General features: G+C 54.4%; 2 protein-coding genes across 2 annotated transcripts; both read left to right on the forward strand.

The window, feature by feature from the left end:
• Positions 1 to 2,139: 2,139 nt before the first annotated feature.
• SPINT2 (serine peptidase inhibitor, Kunitz type 2) lies at positions 2,140 to 16,329 on the forward strand. The gene is made up of 7 exons (XM_077932461.1): positions 2,140 to 2,294; positions 7,706 to 7,870; positions 9,899 to 9,949; positions 10,749 to 10,805; positions 10,923 to 11,090; positions 12,546 to 12,620; positions 14,259 to 16,329. The coding sequence occupies exons 1-7, from the start codon at positions 2,225 to 2,227 to the stop codon at positions 14,423 to 14,425; spliced, it is 753 nt and encodes a 250-aa protein (XP_077788587.1). The 5' UTR covers positions 2,140 to 2,224; the 3' UTR covers positions 14,426 to 16,329.
• Positions 16,330 to 18,861: 2,532 nt separating this feature from the next.
• Positions 18,862 to 20,964, forward strand: LOC114603063 (uncharacterized). The gene is made up of 4 exons (XM_028741781.2): positions 18,862 to 19,019; positions 19,163 to 19,290; positions 19,416 to 19,490; positions 20,282 to 20,964. Exons 1-4 carry the CDS (start codon positions 18,998 to 19,000, stop codon positions 20,378 to 20,380), a joined length of 324 nt encoding a protein of 107 aa, XP_028597614.2. The 5' UTR covers positions 18,862 to 18,997; the 3' UTR covers positions 20,381 to 20,964.
• Positions 20,965 to 21,259: the final 295 nt, after the last annotated feature.

Below are 21,259 nucleotides of genomic sequence, written 5' to 3' on the forward strand. Positions count from 1 at the left end.
GCCGCCCGGCGAGTGGGGCGCCCTGAAGCAGAGCGCCCCACGCGCTAGGCAGACATCAGCCAGCCCCACAAGCTCGGGGGACAGCAGGGAGGCGCAGCGCCACTATCCCGCTGTTCCTCGACCTGGTTCGGTTTCCCTGACCTGCTTTTGGGGGGGAAATAAAGGGAAATTTTTTTTCCTTTATTTCTCCCCCAAAAAACTAGGTGCGTCCTATGGTCCGGTGCGTCCAATCGTGCGAAAAATACGGTATGTGCAAATAGCTTAGGGCCATAAATGACCATCTAGCATATATTCAACACCAAAAACAGAGACAATTTGTTGTTGACAAAGGACAGTTGGACATATCAAGGGCCCCATTACCTTCAGGAGCTGAGGGCCTCATAAAATCTAAATCTGGCCCTGATCCCAAAATGTTAAATGTAAACAATCGAAACATCTAAGCCAGGTGCCCTAATGGGAAGTCTGGAAGCAAAACTTTCCCATTACAGCCAGTCAGCTCCCCCCCCCCCCCCCCGTGGATCATGGCAGCTGGTCTTCAGAAGAATTGCTGCCTCCAAGGACCCTGGAGCCAAAGCCCAGCCATCCTGGCTAGCAGTCATTGATAGCCTTCTCTTCCTCCCTGAATTTGTCCCACCCCATCCCACCCCAGTGCATCCTGTGGCAGTGAGTTCTGCAGTTTAACTTCCTTTTCCTCGGTCCTCTTGGCATCCAGCTCCAACGTCCGACTCCACTGCCTTCTGCGGTTTTGAGAGAGGGACAGCAACGGTCCTCTCCACTTTCTCCAGGCCACAAGGCAGCATTGTATGCTTGTGAAACATGGACCACTTATAAACGCCATCTCCAACTCCTCAAAAAAATCCATCAACGGGGTCTCCGAAAAATTCTACACATCACTTGGGAAGACGGGCGAACTAATATCCGTGTACTGGAAGAAGCAAAGATCACCAGTGTCAAAGCAATGATTGAAGAATCATCAGCTTTGTTGGACTGGTCATGTTGTGCGGATGCCTGATGATTGTCTTCCAAAGCAACTACTCTATTCCAAACTTAAAAATGGAAAGCGTAATGCTGGTGGTCAACAAAAGAGGTTTAAAGACTCTCTCAAGGCAAATCTTTAAAAATGTAGTATAAACACTGACAACTGGGAAACACTGGCCTGCGAGCGCTCCAGTTGGAGAACAGCCTTGACCAAAGGTGTCCTGGGCTGTGAAGACACTCGAACTCAGGACGCAAGGGAGAAACGTGCTAAGAGGAAGGCGCACTTGGCAAATCCACACCGTGATCAACTCCCATCCGGAAACCCCACTGTGGAAGGACGTGGGGATCCAGAATTGGCCTCCACAGTCACTTACAGACTCACTGTTAAGGCCGTGTTCATGGAAGACAATCTTACCTGGCTATGAGGGATCGCCAAAGAAGGAGAAGAAAAATCAGACTCACTGTAGCCAGACGGGAAACCCACCTCCAAAGTGGAATATGACCCAGGCTGAAGAAATAAACTGACAACCAGCATATAAATGAGGTCTGCCATATTTCCGGAATTTCCCGGGCACTGGCTCCACGGAGACGCCATAGTCCAGTGGCGTCCAGACTTTTCCCAAAGAGGGCCAGATTGGATGAAGTGAAGGGCCGTGAGGGCTGACCAAAGGGCCAACCCAAGTTGTTGACCTTTTTGTAGGATGGAAGTTGTTGAGGATTTTACCCCAGGAAATAAACTGCCACAGGGGCCGGATTAAACCGACCGGCGGGCCGGATTAGGCCCCGGAAAGGAACTTTGGACATGCCTGCCAGTCTCTTGCGGACTGACTGTTAAGACCCTGATCAGGGAAGACAATCTGACTAGTCTACGAGGGAAGAAGAAGAAGAAGAAGTTATCCGCTGCCCCCCCCCCGCGCCCCCTTGCCGTTGTTTCCCCTCCGCCCCGCGGGAGCGCGCCGGCCCCACCGCCGGGATCCCGGAGTGCTGCTTCGGGGGGGGGGGCGCCTTCTTCCGGCGGGCCACCCCCCCCCCCGCAACAGGACCCGATGGCGCCGGACACGGGCCGGCAGCAGCCGGAGGGGCGCGGCCTCGCCAGGTGCAGGTGCGGCGAGGGGCGTGGCCGGCTCCCTCCCCTTGTGACGTGGGGGGCGGCGATTGGCGCCTTGGCCCGGGGGGCGGGGCTCACCTGCGGGGTCCGGGGGCGGCGGGCGCGACGTGCGCAGTTGGGGCTTCGCAGGCGGGCAGGATGGGGCGCAGCGCGGGGATGATCCTGATGGCCGCGATGGTGCTGGGCGCCGCCGCCGAGGCGCTGCCAGGTGAGAGGGGGGGGGAGAGGGGTGCGGGAATCACAGAAATAAATGGGGGGGGTCCTCTTCCTTCCTTCCTTCCTTCCTTCCTTCCTCCCTCCCTCCCTCTCTCCCTCCTGATTTGTTTCTTTTGGGGGGGGGGCGCCGTCAACTGCCGGCTTCCCCTCCCCCCAGGAAGGGGGCGGGGCTTCTCTCCGTTCCCCTCCCGCTCCCCGAGGGACAATGGCTGCCCGATCCCTTGTCTTTTTGGGGGTGGGGGGAGTCCCATTCCTGGCCGCCCCCCCCTCCGCCCTGGTCCTCTATGGGGCCCGCGCGGGGCCTGGGAGGCGGTAGCCCCATGGGATGGGGGGAAGCCGGCCTTGGCCCCATCGGGAGGAGGAGGAGGAAGCGCTCTCTCTGCCCAGGTGTCTTTGCCAAGCCCCCCCCCCACCGCGTGTGCCCCTTGTTCCTGCTTCAGTCCCTCGGTGCCAGGTGCGAATTCTGCGCGGGGCGTGGGGGGGCTGGGAGGAGAGAGGACCCCCCCACCCCGCTTCCAGCCCTGGACAGGGGCCGGCCCCATAGACGGCGGGGAGGGGGGTCTGTGCCAGGGGACTGAGCTGCCCCCTCGCCCTGGCCTGCCGCCCAGATCGTGTCTGCTCTTAAAGTCGAGGAAGTTGCCTGTTTACAATCATAATAATAATAATTTATTATAGATACATCTGGCTGGGTTTGCCCCTCGCTGGAGGGAGGAGTTGGGTCCCGAGCGTGGGAGCAAAAGCCGGATTGGCAGAGGCAGTGATGGCAGAATGGGCCTAGTGTTGTGCCCCCTGGCACTCTTGCCACTTGGGGCATTACCTGGGACAGGACTCCTGTCTGCCTGCAGAACTCCTGGCTGGTTGGTTTTATTTCCGGAAAGCCCTTTCCTTGGTGCCACCCCAGGATGGTATTTTGAGGCTGCACTCCCTGGACCCAAGGGGGCAAGATCACCGAGCTGGAGCGTTGCAGGGGACGCCAGAGGTCATCCAGTCCCACCCCCCGCCTGGTCCAGAGAGCTCTTTGTTCTCTTAGCGAGGAGAGAGTGCACCTGGGAGCCCAGAAACCTCCCTGCCCTGCTTCGTGGGACAAAGAAAACAGCCTTTCTGGGTCAGGCTCCCAGGCTGCCGCCTCCGCCTCCTGAGCTGGCCTGACCGGGTGCAAAGGGAACCTGATCCGCAGGGCTGGGCAGCCAGTCTCAAACTGGTTCAGCCTGTTTCTGGTGAGGTCACCGGAGCCGGTCTCCCTGAATCACCAGGCCGGGGGGGGGGGGGCCGTCTGGCTGCCCCCTTCGCTCTCTGCCCCATGGAGGCCAGACTTCCTGGTGGGGAGGGGGCATCCTTCCCTTTTATTATGATTATATTGATTAAGTTTGCATTTTATTACATTTAAACAAATCCTGATTGTGCTCATTACATATTTGCTCAATTGAGCTTTGACTCCCCCCCCCCCATATGGTTGCCATAATTCATTCTTACTTCATAGCATTTATACATTTTCCCATTTACGTTTCACTCCTTCCGTTAATCACAAATTTTAAAATAAATCTTAAAAGGTACAAATCCTTAACATTGCAAGTTTTTCTTGCAGCAACCCTGCTAGTGGGGTATTGGTTATTCCTTTCATGTCCCGCTCACCTTCCTTAAACCTGCAAAAGAGCAGAACAGGACTACCCCCTTTTCTTAATTGCAAAAATAAAAAATCACATTTTTTGTAAAAAAAAAAATTACAAAAACAAATCCACAATAAAAAGGAAAAACTTTTACCATATCCATATATGAGATTCTCTGAATCTTGTGACTTACCCCCTGCATCTCATTACATTCTCCACATTTTTCATTCTCTAAATTGTCCATATTAGGTTATTTTACCGTCCAGCCAGCGTTTTTATTTGATAACAATGGTCTCCTAAGTAAACTATAATTTGCCCCAATTTTTTTAAAAAGTCCTTATCTTCTTGATTCCTGAGTCTCCTAGTCAATTTTGCCATTTCAGCATAGTTTGGTTTAAAAAAAAATCAAATTCTTTCAACATAGAACACCATCACACTGCACGAATAAATCCTGGAACATCCCATCCTAACCCAGAAGGTGATTCTAAGGCAATACATGCGAATTAGCAACCGAACAATGCAAATTCTTCTCCCCGAACTACTTTTTGTACAGAAGGCGATAAATAATTTTAAGTTAGCCGAAAAGGTTTTCTGCTGTGAAAGGTGTCCTCTGATTTCCATTTCTTGGTCTTGCCACTTGCATCACGAAACTGTGAAATTCAGTCACAGAAGAGTCTTTGTGCTTCAGGCCTTGGGCCAATTTCATTTTATGATCTTCTGATTTTTCCACAAGTGCTTTTTTATGGCCAGGCTTTGTTGGGCCAGTTTGCCAGAGAACTTGAGCTGCTCTTGTTTTCATCCGTAAGCCGCCTTGAGTTCCTGTCGGGGGAAATGGCGGACTACAAATAAATATGTCAATAATAATCCTAAGACACGCCCCCTAAATTCTTCCAGCATCTCCTAAGAAGAGGACTGATTAAAGTTTTCAGCTGTTAAATTAATATTGTCTCCTTGGACGTCAAGAGACATTTTGCCCAGTAATTGCTTTTATTCAGATTCTTTCTCTCCTACATCCCCCTCCTTTATGACAGGCACGTCCAGCTCCCAAGAGACTGCGATCTGCTCCCAGTATAAAAAAACTGGTAGTGATCTATCCATTGTCCTTGCAAAGTGTTGTTGAGCTTTTGATGGGGGGGGGGTGCAAAAAATTGCTCACAACAGTCCGCCGCCCTCCCCCCCCATTCTGCGATGGGGGCGGACATTCTTTTTTAAATTCTTTTAATTTTTTTATTTTCAATGCAAAATTACAACAAAAATTACAAACATTGAATCCGAAATAAAACAGTACAAACAAGAAAAAAACCAGAACACAAAAGAATAAAGAACAACAAAATACAAAAACACACATCTAGAAATAAAAACGTATCATCATTCTAATCTGGTTATTACATACATATATGGTGGGGACATTCATTGTCCACTTGATTTAATCCCGAGATCAGTCAGGATCTACCTGTCAAGGGGTTGAACATGTCCTCTCTCAGAGGGTAACCCAACTGAGCTGAGCCCCTGGGACAGCTGCCCGGCGTGTAGAAGGGAGAATCTCCCAGATGTGGCCTCTGTGCAGAAGGACACCCCCCCAGACTGCTTTGCATGGAGGAATAGACTCCCCTTGCCCCCCCCCCCCCGGGGCAGACTGGGGTCCCACCGTAGTCGAGGGCGACCCTCCTCCGGTCCTCCTTTCCCAGCAGGAGGGCGGCTGTGCCTCTGCCCATGTGAAGAGTTCTGCCAGTGGTTGGGGAAAGTGCTCTTGAGGTTGCTGCTGCTGCTGCTGCTTTGCCACAAAGGGAGGAGGAGAGTTTTGCCTGGAGCGTCCTCCTGGGGGCCGGGCTAAGGGAAGGCAGCCTGCGTATGCTCAGAGGCACACTTTCCCTCTCCTTGTGCCGCACCATCCCAAGCAAAGCCTTGAACTCCGGCTCGCCCTTCTTTTATTATTGAGCTTTTATCTTTTAATAGCTAGGAATGTTATAAAAACAAACAGACTGTGAGCCTGAGAACAGATGAACTCCAAAGGGCCGCCCAGGTCCATATTTAGATCTGCATTTAACTCCTAAGTTAGAGAGAAACAGAAAACTCCAGTAGCACAAACAGGAAGCAGATACTCTCTGGGTAGCTGTGCAAACTTGGCTTATCTGCGGGAGAAGCAAATGCGAATCGTCCGCCCCAAAATGTGGTTGACTCCTGTTTAAAAACAGCACCTTTCCTGTGGAGGCCGTGACTTTGGTTCACGGAGGGCTCCAGAAATGGGTGCCAGTTGGCAGATTGTGTTGGCTGTTGGGTGTCAGTTGGAGATGGGCAGTTGGAGCAGTCAGGGAAAGAGGGAGAGAGCAATATCTATCTATCTATCTATCTATCTATCTATCTATCTATCTATCTATCCAGTGCTGGATTTACATATAAGCTAAACAAGCTGAATTTTGGGCCCCACTCAGTTGGGGGCCAGAAAAATTTAGAGGGGGGAAAAAACCCCTGGATGTACATTTCCAAAATATAGGATAAAAAAAAACCAAATAAGATTGAACCTACATATAGCAGCAGTGATTTGTGTTGTGTGGGCTCCTATTTGTTATGTGCAAATGGCTTTAGATACCTCTTAGGTCTACCAATGACTGTATAGCATATATTTAACACCAAAAAACAGTGACAATTTGCTGTCGACAAAGGACAGCTGGACATAGAAAGGGCCCCATTACCTTCAGGAGCTGAGTGCCTCATCAAACCTCAATCTGGCCCTGGGTTCGAGTGCTGGAGCAGGACCTGGGAGACCAGGATTTGAATCCCCGCAGAGTCTTGTGTCGCCTTTGAGACTGATGGATTTATCATGCTGTGACCCCCCCCCCCCTTGGGGCGCCAGGTCCCATGCTCCTTTTCCCTTCGCCCCTCGGGGTAGGGCAGGGAGCCACCCCTCTGCCGGTCAGTGCAGGGAGCAAGGCGCACCAATGGCCTGACTCTGCGGGAGGCAGCTTCTGGTGTGGGTCGGGCTCCCACTTCCCCACAAAAGAGACCCAGGAAAAACAGCTTCTCTCGCATGGCTGCACCACCAGCTGTGCCACCATCCTGCAGCTCCGACTTTGTGACGTCGCCGTCCGGGGGGAGAGCACTTTCGGCCCGTGGTGGCAAACACCACAGATTCTCTGGTGGCCCTTTGGGCGCCAGAGGCGGAGCGGAGTTAATTGAAATCCCCGACCGCCTGGGAATGTCAGGCTCTGGCGTCTCGCTCGATGCGATGGGGACATCCTCTCCACCACTCGGGAGCAGCTGCCAGCAGAGTCTGCACCTCTGGGCCTGGAGCTGCCACCTTCCCTTGCGGAGAGGGTGCAGCTGCTTTGGAGCGCCCCCTGCCTGTGGGGTGCGCGTCCTGCCTCCTCTCCCCGGTGCCTCGTTTTGCTGCCGCAGGGTTGGAGTCAAGCCAAGTTCCTGGGCTGGAGAAGGAGGAAGTTTCTTCTCCTTTCAAGGGCAGGCCGGACAAAGCAGGTTGCACGGCAGGCAGCTGGCAGCGAAGAACACAAAAATTAAAAATTGCGCCAACAAATAAGACACTGGAGTGAATCGCTAAGAGAAATATGATAGCAGCCGCTCCCAAAACTTTCAGGCCCTTCCCCATTTATTTTTTTTGGGGGGGGGAGCTGAACCCAGTGAGCTTCCTGGCTGAAGCGGGGATTCGAATCCTGCTCTCTCCGGTCCTGCTCCATCACCCTCAGCCTCCCCCCTCCCCTCCTTCCCCCTGCCCCTCTGGGTGTGCCCCCTCCTTGTCGCAATAGCCACTCAGCCTGCTGGCCCCTCTGCTTCCTTCCAGACGACTGCTACCTGCCCAAGGTGGTGGGACGCTGCCGGGCTGCCTTCCCCCGCTGGTGGTTCAACGCCTCCAGCCAGGCCTGCCAGGAGTTCATCTACGGCGGCTGCCGGGGAAACGCCAACAATTTTGTCTCGGCCGACAAGTGTCGCCAGATCTGCGCTGCAGGTGAGTGGGGGGTGGGGGGTTCTGGTGCAGGTGAATCGCCTGACTTTACAGAATTGCATTGGTTTTTTTAAAATAATATTTTTTATTAAGTTTTACATGACATTTAAATTCAAACGCACCCGTCACCTCCTCTCCCTTGACTTCCCTCTGCCCTTCCATGGTTACCATTATCAACCCAATTTTCCATCTGCTTCTCTTATTTGCTCTAGGAATATTATCCATTTTTCCATTATTATTATTTTTTGTATATTACAAGCATTACTCTAACCCTGCCAAAGTTTTTAGTTGTTTACAACTAAAATTAATTGTATTAATTGTTATATGTGTATATATAATCAGATTTCTTACCCTCTGTCCACCAAAAGATCCCAGGGCAGGTTGCAACAATATACAAATGAAAACAGCAGCAAATCATGAAACAAGGATATTAAAAATCAATTTGCAACAATCCATATGTAAAAATGTACAAACATTTAAAAACAATTCCACCAATAAGAACAGTTTAAACCAGGCTTCCTCAACCTAGGCCCTCCAGGTGTTTCTGGCCTACAACTCCCATGATGCCTAGCTAGCAGGACCAGTGGTCAGGGATGATGGGAATTGTAGTCCCTAAACATCTGGAGGGCCGAGGTTGAGGAAGCCTGGTTTAAAAAATCGGTGCAATGGTTGTTTGCTTTATAAGCTGCTGTTTGTTATTACAGATTTTTTTAAACGCTAATATGAGCTGCTTAAACTCAACATTTGTTGTTGGGAAAGTGGAGTACAAATATAAAATCAAATAAAATCTGAAATGGGGAGTCGGCGGAGGCTGTTTAGCTCAGCACCGACACTTTGAATTGAGCTTGGAAACGTACTGGGAGCCAATGTAGGTCTTTCAAGACCGGTGCTATATGGTCCCGGCGGCCGCCGCCAGTCCCCAGTCTAGCTGCCGCATTCTGGATTAGTTGTAGTTTCCGGGTCACCTTCAAAGGGAGCCCCACACAGACCGCATTGCAGTAGTCCAAGCGGGAGAAAACCAGAGCAGTCAGCGGGCAGGGAGGGTCTCATCCTGTGTGGAGCTAGGAGACAGCTGACATTGAATTGACCCATGCTAGATAGACAGACAGAGAGACACACTTTATCTGTAAGCCGTGATGAGTCCCTGCTGGAGACAAAGGCAGGATATGGATAAAGGCGGGATATACCGTATTTTCCCATGTATAACACGCCCCCATGTATAAGACGCCCCTATTTTGGGGGACTCAAAATTAAGAAAATTTCCACTCTACACTATCCATGTATAAGATGGCCCCCAATTTTCAACATTATTTTATCAGAAAAAACCCTAGTCTTATACACGGAAAAGTACAGTAAATAAATACAACCACGATGATTTGCAAGCCCCCAGCTGGACTGGAGGTCCCATGAGAGATCCCTGTTCAGGCAAGACCCAAATGAAATGGAGGACCTTTCTTCCAAAGTCTGCCAAGCGCCTCTGGTGAGGTGGACTTTCTGGCTTTATAATAATAATGATAATAATTAATAAATAATAAATAATAATTTATTATTTCTACCCCACCCTTCTGGCTAGGTTTCCCCAGCCACTCTGGGTGGCTCCCAACAGAATATTAAAAATACAATAAAACATCACACATTAAAAGCTTCCCTGAACAGGGCTGCCTTCAGATGTCTTCTAAAAGTCAGATAGTTGCCTATCTCCTTGACATCTGGTGGGAGGGCGTTCCACAGGGTGGGCGCCACCACCGAGAAGGCCCTCTGCCTGGTTCCCTGCAACCTCTCTTCTTGAAGGGAGGGAACTGCCAGACGGCCCTCGGAGCCAGACCCCAGTGTCCTTCAGCCTCTCCTGCTTTTCACACATTGGGAGGAGAGCAGACTCGACGTCTCCCCCTTGCCAACCCCAGGAGCTTGAGAAGATGACCTTCCCCTTTGCTGAAGAGCTGCTGTGGCCTGGCGATCTCCCCCCGGGCTCAGGCCCACCTTGGGGGGTCTTGGCTGCGGCCGCCTGACACTCTCTCTCTCGGCTTTCAGATGGCGGCCAGGGGGGCACAGAGGGAGAAGCAGCGGCACCCACCAGCAAGGGTAAGGAGATGGGTGAGAAGGTCTCGGGGGGGGGGGAGCTCTGTGCCTGGCCCCTCCTTGCACAGGGAGACTCATGGCCCCCTGCCCCACAAGGATGGGGGGCCTTCCTCATATGGGGGTCCAGGAGTTTTCCGAAGGGTCCAGTGTGGGGTCTGAACTCTGGAGGAAGGGAAAGGAGATTGTCAGCCGCTTTGAGACTTCTTAAGGGGATGGACGTGGGTGGCGCTGTGGGTTAAACCCCAGAGCCTAGGACTTGCCGATCAGAAGGTCGGCGGTTCGAATCCCCGCTACAGGGTGAGCTCCCGTTGCTCTGTCCCTGCTCCTGCCAACCTAGCAGTTCGAAAGCACGTCAAAGTGCAAGTAGATCAATAGGTACCGCTCCGGCGGGAAGGTAAACGGCGTTTCCGTGCGCTGCTCTGGTTCGCCAGAAGCGGCTTAGTCATGCTGGCTGCATGACCCGGAAGCTGTACGCCGGCTCCCTCAGCCAGTAAAGCGAGATGAGCGCCGCAACCCCAGAGTTGGCCACGACTGGTCCTAATGGTCAGGGGCCCCTTTACCTTTACCTTACCCACCAGAAGCAGCTTAGTCATGCTGGCCACATGACCCGGAAGCTGTCTGTGGACAAACGCCGGCTCCCTCAGCCAGTAAAGCGAGATGAGCGCCACAACCCCAGAGTCGGTCACGATTGGACCTCATGGTCAGGGGTCCCTTTACCTTGAGGGGAGTGAAAGGTGGGATACCAAGTCCAAACTCTTCTTCTTCTTCTGGAATGACTTGCTCTGCCTTCTCTCCCTGACAGCCGCATCCAGATCCGGCCACCTCCGTCTGCCAGGAGATGACCGAAAGGGCTTCCAAGGTAACCGGGTGGGGCGGGGGTGGCAGCTGAAGGGGGAGAGGTGGCTCCAGCCCCCCACCACTTCTGGCTTCTCTCCAAGGGCACCTCTGAGTCTCATTTTCCTCCCCCCCCATCCAGAGTTTTGCGCTGCCCCCCCAGAGGTTGGGCGCTGCCGCGGAGCCTTCCCTCGTTGGCACTTTGACCTGGAGACCCGGACCTGCAAGATGTTCATCTTTGGCGGCTGCGGGGGCAACAAGAACAACTATGACTACGAGGAGCACTGTCTCCAGTGTGCCAGAGACGGGGGTAAGAAGGGGCAGGCTGGGTGCTCAGGCCAGACCCCCCCCCAAGGGCTCGCATCCTTGCCCAGGGTGGAAGGGCAGAGTCCCCCCTCCCCAAAATCCAAGGAGACTTGGAAACATTCCAGAGTCTCCTCACTCCCTTCTCTTTAAAACTTTTATTGATTTGTTAGCCAAGGGAAAAAGGGCAAACATAACTAAAAGAGAAAAGGGAATCAAAAATTTAAACCACGGAAGCATCACACAAGGGCCCAGATCCAGCCCTGCTCCAGAGTATGTTCCCTTAGCAAAGAGTAAAGATTTATAGAAATAAAAGCCTTCTCCGCCTGGGAGTCTCATCCTAAAGGAGATTAGAGGTTCTCCACTGTCTCAGGTGAGCCAGGTGTTTGTCCTGGTGGCTCTGAATGCGCCTCCGTGTTTGTCGAAGGAGTATCTTGTCATGCCTTGTCACAGAGCAAGAAAACCGGTCGTTCAGGCTCTGCCCTCTCGATCCTATTAGTTCCAGGAGGGCCATTTGCCAAAGCCTTGAATGTGGGCCGGCCGGTTTATTAAGACTCACGGTTTCCTGGATGTGGCAACGGGGCCCCCGGCTGCTGCTTCGAGGTGTTTTAGAAGTCAGCTCCTTCCTTCGCTTCTGCCCTCCAGAGACCTGCCAGGAAGGCCCCGATCCTGTCCTCACCAGGCCTCCATTTGGGCTGGGCTCTGAGGACTCACAACTCCCCGTGGCTTGGGGTGATGGATTGAATTTATATGTCGCTCTGTACCCGGAGGGCTCAGGGCAGTTCACGGAAAAGATCACAATATATAAAATCAAAATAAGAACAGTAACCCAATAATACCCCCCTCCAAAAGAGCCACATTCTAAAAGGGCATTGGATGTCAATCAGGTCAACCAAAGGACTGGTTAAAAAGGAACATTTCTGCCGGGCGCCTAAAGGTGTATAGTGAAGGCGCCAGGCGAACTTCCCTGGGGAGAGCATTCCACAGATGGGGAGCCACCTCAGAGAAGGCCCCGTTCTTGTGTTGCCACCCTCCGCATCTCTCAAGGAGGAGGCACACAAAGGAGGGCCTCAGAAAATGTTCTCAGGGTCCGGGTAGGTCCATAGGGAAAGAGGCGGTCCTGGAAGTCTTGCGGTCCTGAGCCATTTAAGGCTTTAGAGGTCCAAACCAGCCCAGGACAGGGAGGCAGTGGGTGCTGCCCAGCCCCTCCTCACCCGCTGCCCTTTGTCCTGGAGGAGAGGGCTCTGCGGGGCTCCTGGGCACAAGGTCCCTGCTCTGCCCACAGCCAGAGGAAGGGATGCTCCTGAATGCTAGTCACTGGAAACCTCAGAAGGGGAGAGCGTTGCTCTGGTGCCCGGATCCTGCTTTGGGGTTCCCTATTGGAGCACCCAGTGTTTCCCCCTTGGGCCTGATCCAGCCGCAGGGCTCCCCTTGCATTCTGACACGTCTCCCCACTTTTCAGAGTTAACGGAAGAGCCGTTGGAACCCAGGCAGCACAGCCACCTCTTCCCGGACCCCATGATCCACTCCACCAGAGGTAGGTGCCTGGAGGGGGGAGTTGTGGGGGGCAGGGGGGGTCGCAGCGCCAGGCCTCTGACTCTCCTGGAGGAGAGGCCAGGGGCTGCAGTGTTTGTCATTTAAACTCTACTCAAGATTGATCCAGAGCAGAACTCTGACATATAGTTAGCAGAGTAAAAACTTAAACACATTGCAGGATTCCAGAGGCAATTATATTTCATCCAGCAGAGCTTTACTGCTACTGAAGGCAAAGGAGCGTAATGGTCACATATCCAATACATTCAGGTTTTGCCCTGTCCAATGGCAGCAGACTTAACTTAAACTTACCATAACTTATAAGGGACGCAGGTGGCACTGTGGTCTAAACCACAGAGCCTAGGACTTGCCGATCAGAAGGTCGGCGGTTCAAATCCCCAGGACGGGGTGAGCTCCCGTTGCTCAGTCCCTGCTCCTGCCAACCCAGCAGTTCAAAAGCACCTCAAAGTGCAAGTAGATCAATAGGTACCACTCCAGCGGGAAGGTAAACGGCGTTTCCGTGCGCTGCTCTGGTTCGCCAGAAGCTGCTTAGTCCTGCTGGCCACATGACCCGGAAGCTGAACGCCGGCTCCCTCGGCCAATAAAGTGAGATGAGCGCCGCAACCCCAGAGTCGGTCACGACTGGACCTAATGGTCAGGGGTCCCTTTACCTTTACCATAACTTAAAATAAGACTAAACCTTAAGCACACTATGTACAGAACCCCAGAAGGAAAAGAGAAAGTGAAATCCAGGCTCCTTGTGGCCTTACCATTATGGTTTGCATGCCCTTGACTGAAAGAGATAACAGGACCAGTTTAAACCAGCTGTATTCCTTTTCTGAAGGAATAGCCCAAACACCAGGAACCTTCTGCTTGCCTCTTTCAAACAGAGAAGCTTCCTGAACCTTCATGAATTAATGAGAATAGGAAAGACCTCGACACATCAATACTTTCTGTTCTAAGAAATGCAAAGGGACAGTGTTTGGGGGAGCCTCTGAAATCCAGAGGAGATTTGCCAGGGGGGCTGGCGAACCTTTTCCCTCAGGGGTCTGTCGCTTGGGGGCATCTGCTCCTAGGCCGCCCCCCCCCCCAGCTGGCAGGTTTCCTGGCTCCGCCTCCAGCCTCTCCCTGGAGCTTCCCATTTGGGGAAGTGGCCTTAAGAGCGGCGCAGTCAGAAGGGCATCCCCAAAGGCAGAAATCGCCATGGAAGAGGCAACATCTCTTGGTTTCTCCTCCTGGGGGCCAAGAAGACTCGGCTGCCACCAGTCATATATGTGTTCTCTGATCTCTTCAAATTCCTCGAGCTTTAATTTTTCTTCTGTTTCTGTTAATAGATCTCTTTATGTAGGCCATTTTCCTTCCCTATTTATTTGTTTTGTGGGGTTGCTTCTATTGGGGACAACCGCCATGGGGCTTTTTGTTCTAATGAATCTTTATGTTTCTCCCACGCTTTGAAGAGTGATATCCTGATTATATGGTTATGAAATCCTTTGTGTATTTTCCCTTTGTTACACCACAAATAAGCATGTCCTTCCAGATCTAACAGATCTGCATTTTCTAACTTAATCCAATCTCGGATCCAGGTAAGGCAGGCAGCTTCATAATAACTTCCCCTGACGCTTTAACCCTTTCCCCTCCACAGCGGTGGTGCTGGCGGTGCTTCTGGCCCTGATGGCGGCTGCCCTGCTGGGCTCCATGGTGCTCTTCCTGGTCAAGATCTGCCGGAAGAACCCGCAGCTCAGCTTGGGGCCGGTCTGGAGCACCCTGGACGACAAGGAGTACCTGATGAGCAACGCCTACACCCTCTGAGCCCCAGGGGCAGGCGGGCTCCCTCTGGCCGGCTGGGGCTCCAGCTGCATGTAAATAATGGAGACGAGGGGCTCTCCCCCCGCCCTACCCGCCCCCTCTCTGGGGCCAGCTTTGTAGAACACGTTTGGATCATAAATCTCTCCCAGGGAGGGGGCTCCTTTCTCGTGACGCTGGTTGTCTCTCCAAGTTTGCTCGCCCCTTCTCTTCTAAGCACAGCCGCCGGGAGCAGGAGCACGGTCGGGGGGCGGGGGGGGCTCTATCTGGGACCCCACCTCCCCGGAAAGGTTACTTGGAGCAGGGGGGAGGCCTGTGCCCCAAACATGGGAGGGAAGGGCACCTGGGCAAATGCAATAACCTAAGGTACACGGCCTGCCCCTCTCCCCCCATTTATCACAGCCGCCCTCCTCAATGCCAGTGCAAGTTGGGGGGGGGGCACCTCCCCACCCTTGGGATCCGCTGCTGTTCCCAGATTCCCGTGGGTCTGGTCTGTGGGAGATGCTCAACGCAGGCGGTGAAGCCCATTCGTTACAGCGGGAGGGGTTTTTTTTTGGGGGGGGGCGCAACGCTGGAGTCCCTGACTCTGTGAAGCTGTGACTCCTCACTGCAGGGTAGAGATATGAAGGTAGAGAGGGAGAAATTGGCCAGGCGGGGGCCCTCTTCTCCCCCCTCCCCCCCAGTGGTACGAAATTTTGCTTTGTAGGGCAGGGAGCGAAGCGTCTCCCACTGAATGTTCATTCCCCTGCCCCAGTCTTCACAGCGCTGCCTCTGAGAGTTGGGGGGGGGGGGGAGGTCAAAGTCTCTGTGGGGTCAGGAATGCCCTGCTTCTACCTGGGCGCAGTCTTTGCTGCAGGGAGCGGCCTGTGTTTTTGTGGACCTTGCCGTCTGTTTTATGGCCTCTTGCTGCGAGGGGGTGGGAAGGGACAGCGGCTGCTGTTTCTGCTTCCAGGGAGACTCCAGCCATTTCTCACACCCCAGACAGACCCCCCCCTGGGTGTCCCTGAGCCCCACAAGCCAAGTTTGGCCACAGGTGCTCTGCCTGCCCGGAAGGGGGCTGGCCCTGGCCCTGCTCTCCGCAGAAAGACACTCCCCAGGCAGGCAGGATGACCCCCCCCTTCAAGGCCCGCTTTGCTTTGGCCCCTTCCGCTCCTCCCTGAACTGCTCCTGCCGCCTTCAAGGTTTCTGTTTTCCGTGTGTGTCCAACTCTGCTGCCTACGCCCTTTTGTTTTGGATCAGTTGAAGTGCGTTCTAGTTCCACGTTTGCCGGAGAGGCCTTTCCTCTCTGCCTGCTCTCTGTCTGCTGCTGCTGCCGCAGCCGCCTTCCCCTCTTTCCACCTGCAGCTTCCCCATCCCTCCCTCCATCCTGGCCCCTTTCCTGGCCTTCACAGGTGTGCTTTCCAGGTGTCCCTGCCAGAGTCATTGCAGCAGGAGAAGCTTCAGGAGGAAGAAAAAAAAACGGGAGGCAGGTTTTCAGTTTGGTCCAAGTCCTCCTCCTCTGTGGCCTTGAAATCACCTTGTGCTCCTGGAACTGGCTGCCCTGAACATGTCTGCACCTTCCTGATCTTTGGGGGACCATCAGGCTCCAGCTGCAGGGCTGGCCGGCGGGAGGAACAGGCAGGCCACTTACCTGAGAATTGTGGCTCCTGCCTGGGTCCTCCCTGGGAGCTGAGGCTGCTGGACCTCCTCCTCTGGAGAAAACGAGGAACTGACTCCCACTTATTCCCCCCTCCCCTTGATGGGCAACCAGGGCACCTCCCTCCGAGCAAAATCCGACTTGTGTGTAGCATTCAGTGGGTTTTTATACTTTTTTAAAAAATTGAAACTTGATTGCGTCGAATCTTTTGGAATTGTTCTTTTAATTGCCTTTTTAAATCTGGAAGGTCTTTGAATAAAACAAATCAAACTCTTGCAGTGTTTGGAGTCATCTTGTGCTGGACAGCCGGGGGGGAGGTGTGTGTGCAGCTTTCGGGGGGGGGGGGACCCCTGGCTCTTGAGAGGGAAGGGAAGGGAGAGAGGCGGCAACCCCTGCGCCCCACCTGGGGGAAAGCCTGAAAGCCTCGTCCCTCTCAGCATCTCCCCTAAGGACAAAGCCATTGGGAGCAGCTCCCTGGGTACCATTCCTGCTCCAGGCCTGTTCTGTGTGTCACCTGGGGTGACTCCTGTTGTGGAGAGGGGAGTCTAGCCCAGTAGACCAGAAGGAGCGTCTCCACTCCTATCGTTCAGCCCGGACACGGAGGTCCAGCTCCAAGGGCCTTCTGGCGGTTCCCTCCCTGCGGGAAGTGAGGTTACAGGGAATCAGGCAGAGGGCCTTCTCAGTGGTGGCACCCGCCCTGGGGAACACCCATCAGATGTCAATCAAACAGACAACTATCTGACTTTTAGAAGACATCTGAAGGCAGCCCTGTTTAGGGAAGCTTTTTAGGTTTTATGTATTTATCGTGTTTTTAATATTCTATTCGGAGCCGCCCAGAGTGGCTGAGGAAACCTGGCCAGATGGGCTGGGTATTAAATTATTATTTTTTATTGATTGATTGATTGATTGATTGATTGATTGCCGGGACAAGCCTCTCTGGCCTCTGTCACATTACTCTGTCCAAAGGAGGGACTTGTGAGAACTCTAGCCTTCCCCTGCCCCACACCCACCAAAAGCCCCACTTTCAGGGAAGGCCACAATTCTGCCACATCCAAATCCAAGCCTCACACTGCAGCTGGTGCAAGGGAACATTTCCTGCTTGGAACAGAAAAGTCCTGGCAGGCCCAGCCGCCTCCTGGCAGGTGCCCAGACCCACAGCTTAGGGGCGGTGTCTGTGTCTGTGTGTTGTGTGTGTGTGGTGTTTAGCAAGCAGAGAGATCAGCTATCTCCCTCTCTCCCCTGTATCAGAAAACACCCCCAAAAAGCAGCGCAGAGGGGAGAACAAAGAGGATTCCGCAGGCATGCTTTCCTCCTGTGTCATGAATTAACCCCCTCCTGCCTAAGGCTGGACCAAGCAGGAAGCAGCTGCTCTGCAAGTCAACCAGCTGGCCTGTTTCACCACTGGGGGGGGGCAGCCCTTAAAGATACAGGCACCCCAACCCCCCCAATTAGCAGAGCACGGTAGCATGCAGGGCTGTAGCTGCCCCACTGCACGGAGCGAGACCGGTTTCTGCTGCCCAGAGGGCAGGACCCTAAGCAAAGGATTCACCTCACAAGGAAAGATACTGCCTCAAAACACAAGGAAGAACTTTCTGATGGTAAGAGCTGCTGGACAGGGCAGTGGGCTCTCCTTCGGGGAGGGTTGAATGGCCCTATGCCAGGGGTTCTTTGTTCCTGGGGTTAGACTAGATGACCCTGGGGGTCTCTTCCAGTTCTCTAGTGCTGTCAGAGCATCCTAGTGTTATAGAAATTCTAAGGTCATATATATATATACAGTATATATATAAAATGTTCATAAATGTACAAGGTAAGCCACGTGTCTGGAGTAGTACAGGAGAACAATCCTGACACCATTTTGACTCTCCCAAATGGACCTCAAATATTTCTCTGCAAGGAGGAAGGAAATGGGAAAAACCTCCCCATTGTCTCTTTGCTCAGAAATCCTGTCTTAAGGGCCTATCTGTGTATGAATAGGGTGAGCCTGTGACCTGGATTCCGGAACTGAGTATTTACCATCACAAAAGAATGGCCAGGATGCCCAGGTAAAAGCCATCAGTGACCATTATCAGGTATCCTGGCAGACAGGTTTTCTGCTGCAGACCACCTCCTTCTGTGATGTATGTATGATGTTTTGCGGGGTGGTCTTGAGCTACAGGGGAGGCAATTTTCAAATGTCTATATAAGGCCTTGCACACCAATCTCCAATCCCCGTGACGGGGTGAGCTCCCGTTGCTCAGTCCCTGCTCCTGCCAACCTAGCAGTTTGAAAGCACATCAAAGTGCAGGTAGATAAATAGGTACCGCTCCGGCGGGAAGGTAAACAGCATTTCCGTGTGCTGCTCTGGTTCGCCAGAAGCGGCTCCGTCGGCCAATAAAGCGAGATGAGCGCTGCAACCCCAGAGTGGGGTCCCGTGACCTTTTTTACACCAATGTTATGGGTTCCTGTCCTCCCTCTTGCGTGTGGGGAGTGAGGACCCTGTTGCAACAGTTCAATAAAGATCAGGCTTACGAGCTGCTTTGCTTCTCAATATACTCTATCTGCCCTCTCTTATTTTCTCCTACCGATAGAGAACCTACATAAGGACTCTGGGGGCTCCTGTGTCCCCCATAAGGGAAAAAGGAGGTGGTTTTTTCTGCTAACACTGTCTAAGCTCAGGACCCCTGGCCAGGCGGGCAGGGGGTGTGCGCGCCCTAGGCCCCCCAAGCTCCGGTCTCCGGAGACCCCCCTCCCCATTTCTTGGCCACTTCGGTGCTTCTGCGGCCGGAGGAGCCCCTGGCGCCCCCGACGGGGCGGACGCAGCTCCGCCCGCCCAGGATGACGCTCCGGGGCGGCTCCCTCCCGATCCAGCGCGCCGGATCCCTCCTCTCCGGGCGGCGCCTCGCCTCGCCTCTCCGCGGAAGCGCCCCGCCGTCGCCCCCCGGAGCAAGGGCGCACCTGGCGCGATGGACTTCGACCTGGCGGCAGGTGAGTCGGGGCGCGCCTGGCCAGGCGGCTGGGTTCTCCCCCTTTTTTGTCGGGGGACGGGGTGTCCCCAAGGCCAGGACGCCTGGGTCCCCTCCAGGTGAGGCCCCCTGTCACGCCTCTTTCCCTCTCTCATCCGCCTGCAGCGCTGGGGCCCGATCCCCCGAAGCCCGACCCCGTGGCGGAGATGAAGCCGGGCCCGCGCAGCGGCGGCGCGCCTGCCCAGCCGTCGGGGGCGCCTCCTGCGGCGGAGGGCGCAGCAAAGAGCCTCGCGGTGAGTTGGGGGGTCCCTCCTCTCCCCTTCCCCGCTTCCAGGGGCCGCGGTCTCGCTGGAGCAACTGGCGGAGACCCCCCCCCCAGCAACGGGACCCCCCTCTCACTCCCGCTTCCCCCTTGCAGGAAGGCGGGCCCCGATCCGCATCCGACTCCAGCAGCAGCTCCTCCTCCTCCTCCTCCAGCGACCAGGAGCGCAAGGCAAGAGGCGGGCAGAGGGACCCCCGTCCAGGAGAAAGAGGCCTGACCCCCCCTCCTCTCGCAGACCTTGGTTGCCTTTGCCCCCCCCCCCCTTCCCAGGAGCCCAGAAGTGCAGCTGGAGACCAGACTGGGAGAGGGGCTCCAGCCCTGGGTCTCCCATCATGGCCACCTGGCTGGCCTTCTAAGGAGGGGGGTGGTATGGACTAGGTGGCCATGGGCCTCTTCCTGACTTCCAACCCAGGTTAAGATGCGCCTCTTTGGCCAGGTTTTGAGTGTTTGTGAGGGTCGGGCTTCCTGCCACTTCTGTGTGCCTTTGGGCGTGGAGACCCTTGGCTGCAAGTCATTCTGTCTTTGGTGACAAGCAGTAGCTTCCTCCGTGTCAGGACTGTGGGCAACGCTTGGCTCCACCCCCCAGGCGGGGTGCTTTGACCCCTTCCCAAAGCAGGGCAAGAGATTCCTGCCGCCAGGGCCCCTTCCAATTCTACCATTCTAGGGCTCCACTCTCTGGGCAATGTAAAAACCTCCTGCATGGATGCCAACTGACCTTTGACAGTCGGTGGTGGCCGAGTCTCCACAGGCTCTCTTCTCTTCCGTGTCCCCCTCCCCATTTCCTGGCCAGCCCTATCCATTCCCCCCCCCCCCCACTGCACCAGGCCTGGGAGGAGACACAGCCTCCCTCAACACACCCGCCCCTGGATTGAGGGCTGGCTCCTGGTCGAAGGGCAAACTTCCTTGCCTGCTGCTGCAGCGGGTGGGAAATGTAAGTTCTTCTCCCCCCCCCCCCCCCGCAGGACCCTGGCACCGGCCGCCAGAAGAAGCTGAAGAAGCCCAAGAAAGAAAAGAAGCCCCAGAAGGAGAAGAAGGAGAAGAAGAAGGAGAAGCGCCACTGAGCCTGCGCACCCCAGGGCCCCTCGCTGCACACCTGCCTAAGCCCCACCGGAGCCCAGCACACGCTGCTCCTCCCAGTCCTTTGGCTCAGGACTAACGAGAAAGGCGTTGCTTTCAGACTGTCAAGCATGTCATGCTCCCTGGCGACGGATCGGCAGGGGAAGGGCTTTGCATTCTGAAGGTTGGAGCATCAGGGGCTGGAAGGCAGGCCTTGCCTTGTGTGCGGATGGGCTTTGCTTTCTTCTGCCAGCAGCAAGAGCACCAACTTGGGGTGGCTTTCAGAGACTGGACCAATTCGAGGAGGAGGAGGAGGAGGAGGAGGAGGAGGAGGAGGAGGAGGAGAGGGCCAGCGAGGGCTCCTGGCCACAGAGGCAGTCAATGCTTCTGAATGGCAGGCGCTGGAAACCGCAGGAAGGGAGAAGGCTCTTGGGCTCACATCCTGCTTGCTGGCTTCTCAAAAGAGGCACCTGAGAACAGGATGCTGGACTCAGGTGGACCCCCTCTGGTCTGATCCAGCGGGCTCGGCTCATGTTTTTTCCTGCTTTTTGCACTATTGGGACAAATAAAGGGAGCTGTCTTTTCTGTTGCACTGGAATGTCTATGGAAGAAAATGGAAGGTGAAACTTCAGCGGAGTAAAAGAATTAAGTCCTTTTGGAGGCAAGGAGCTGTGAGGGTGTGTTAGTTTGCGGACCTGGAACGCATCCATCCGGGCCCCAGGAGAGGCGTGAGACTGGAGGGGGCCACAGGGGGGCAAATCCCGTGGATGTTGCTCTGAGCAGATTCAGCCTCGCCTTCTCTCCATGCCAGAGAGGAACCACAATTCAGCCCCAGGCCCCACTGGTGGACCAGGGAGTGTGGCAGGGGGTGAGGAGTTAGTTAC

This window comes from Podarcis muralis, chromosome 7 (assembly GCF_964188315.1).
Source record: "Podarcis muralis chromosome 7, rPodMur119.hap1.1, whole genome shotgun sequence".
NCBI lineage: Eukaryota > Metazoa > Chordata > Lepidosauria > Squamata > Lacertidae > Podarcis > Podarcis muralis.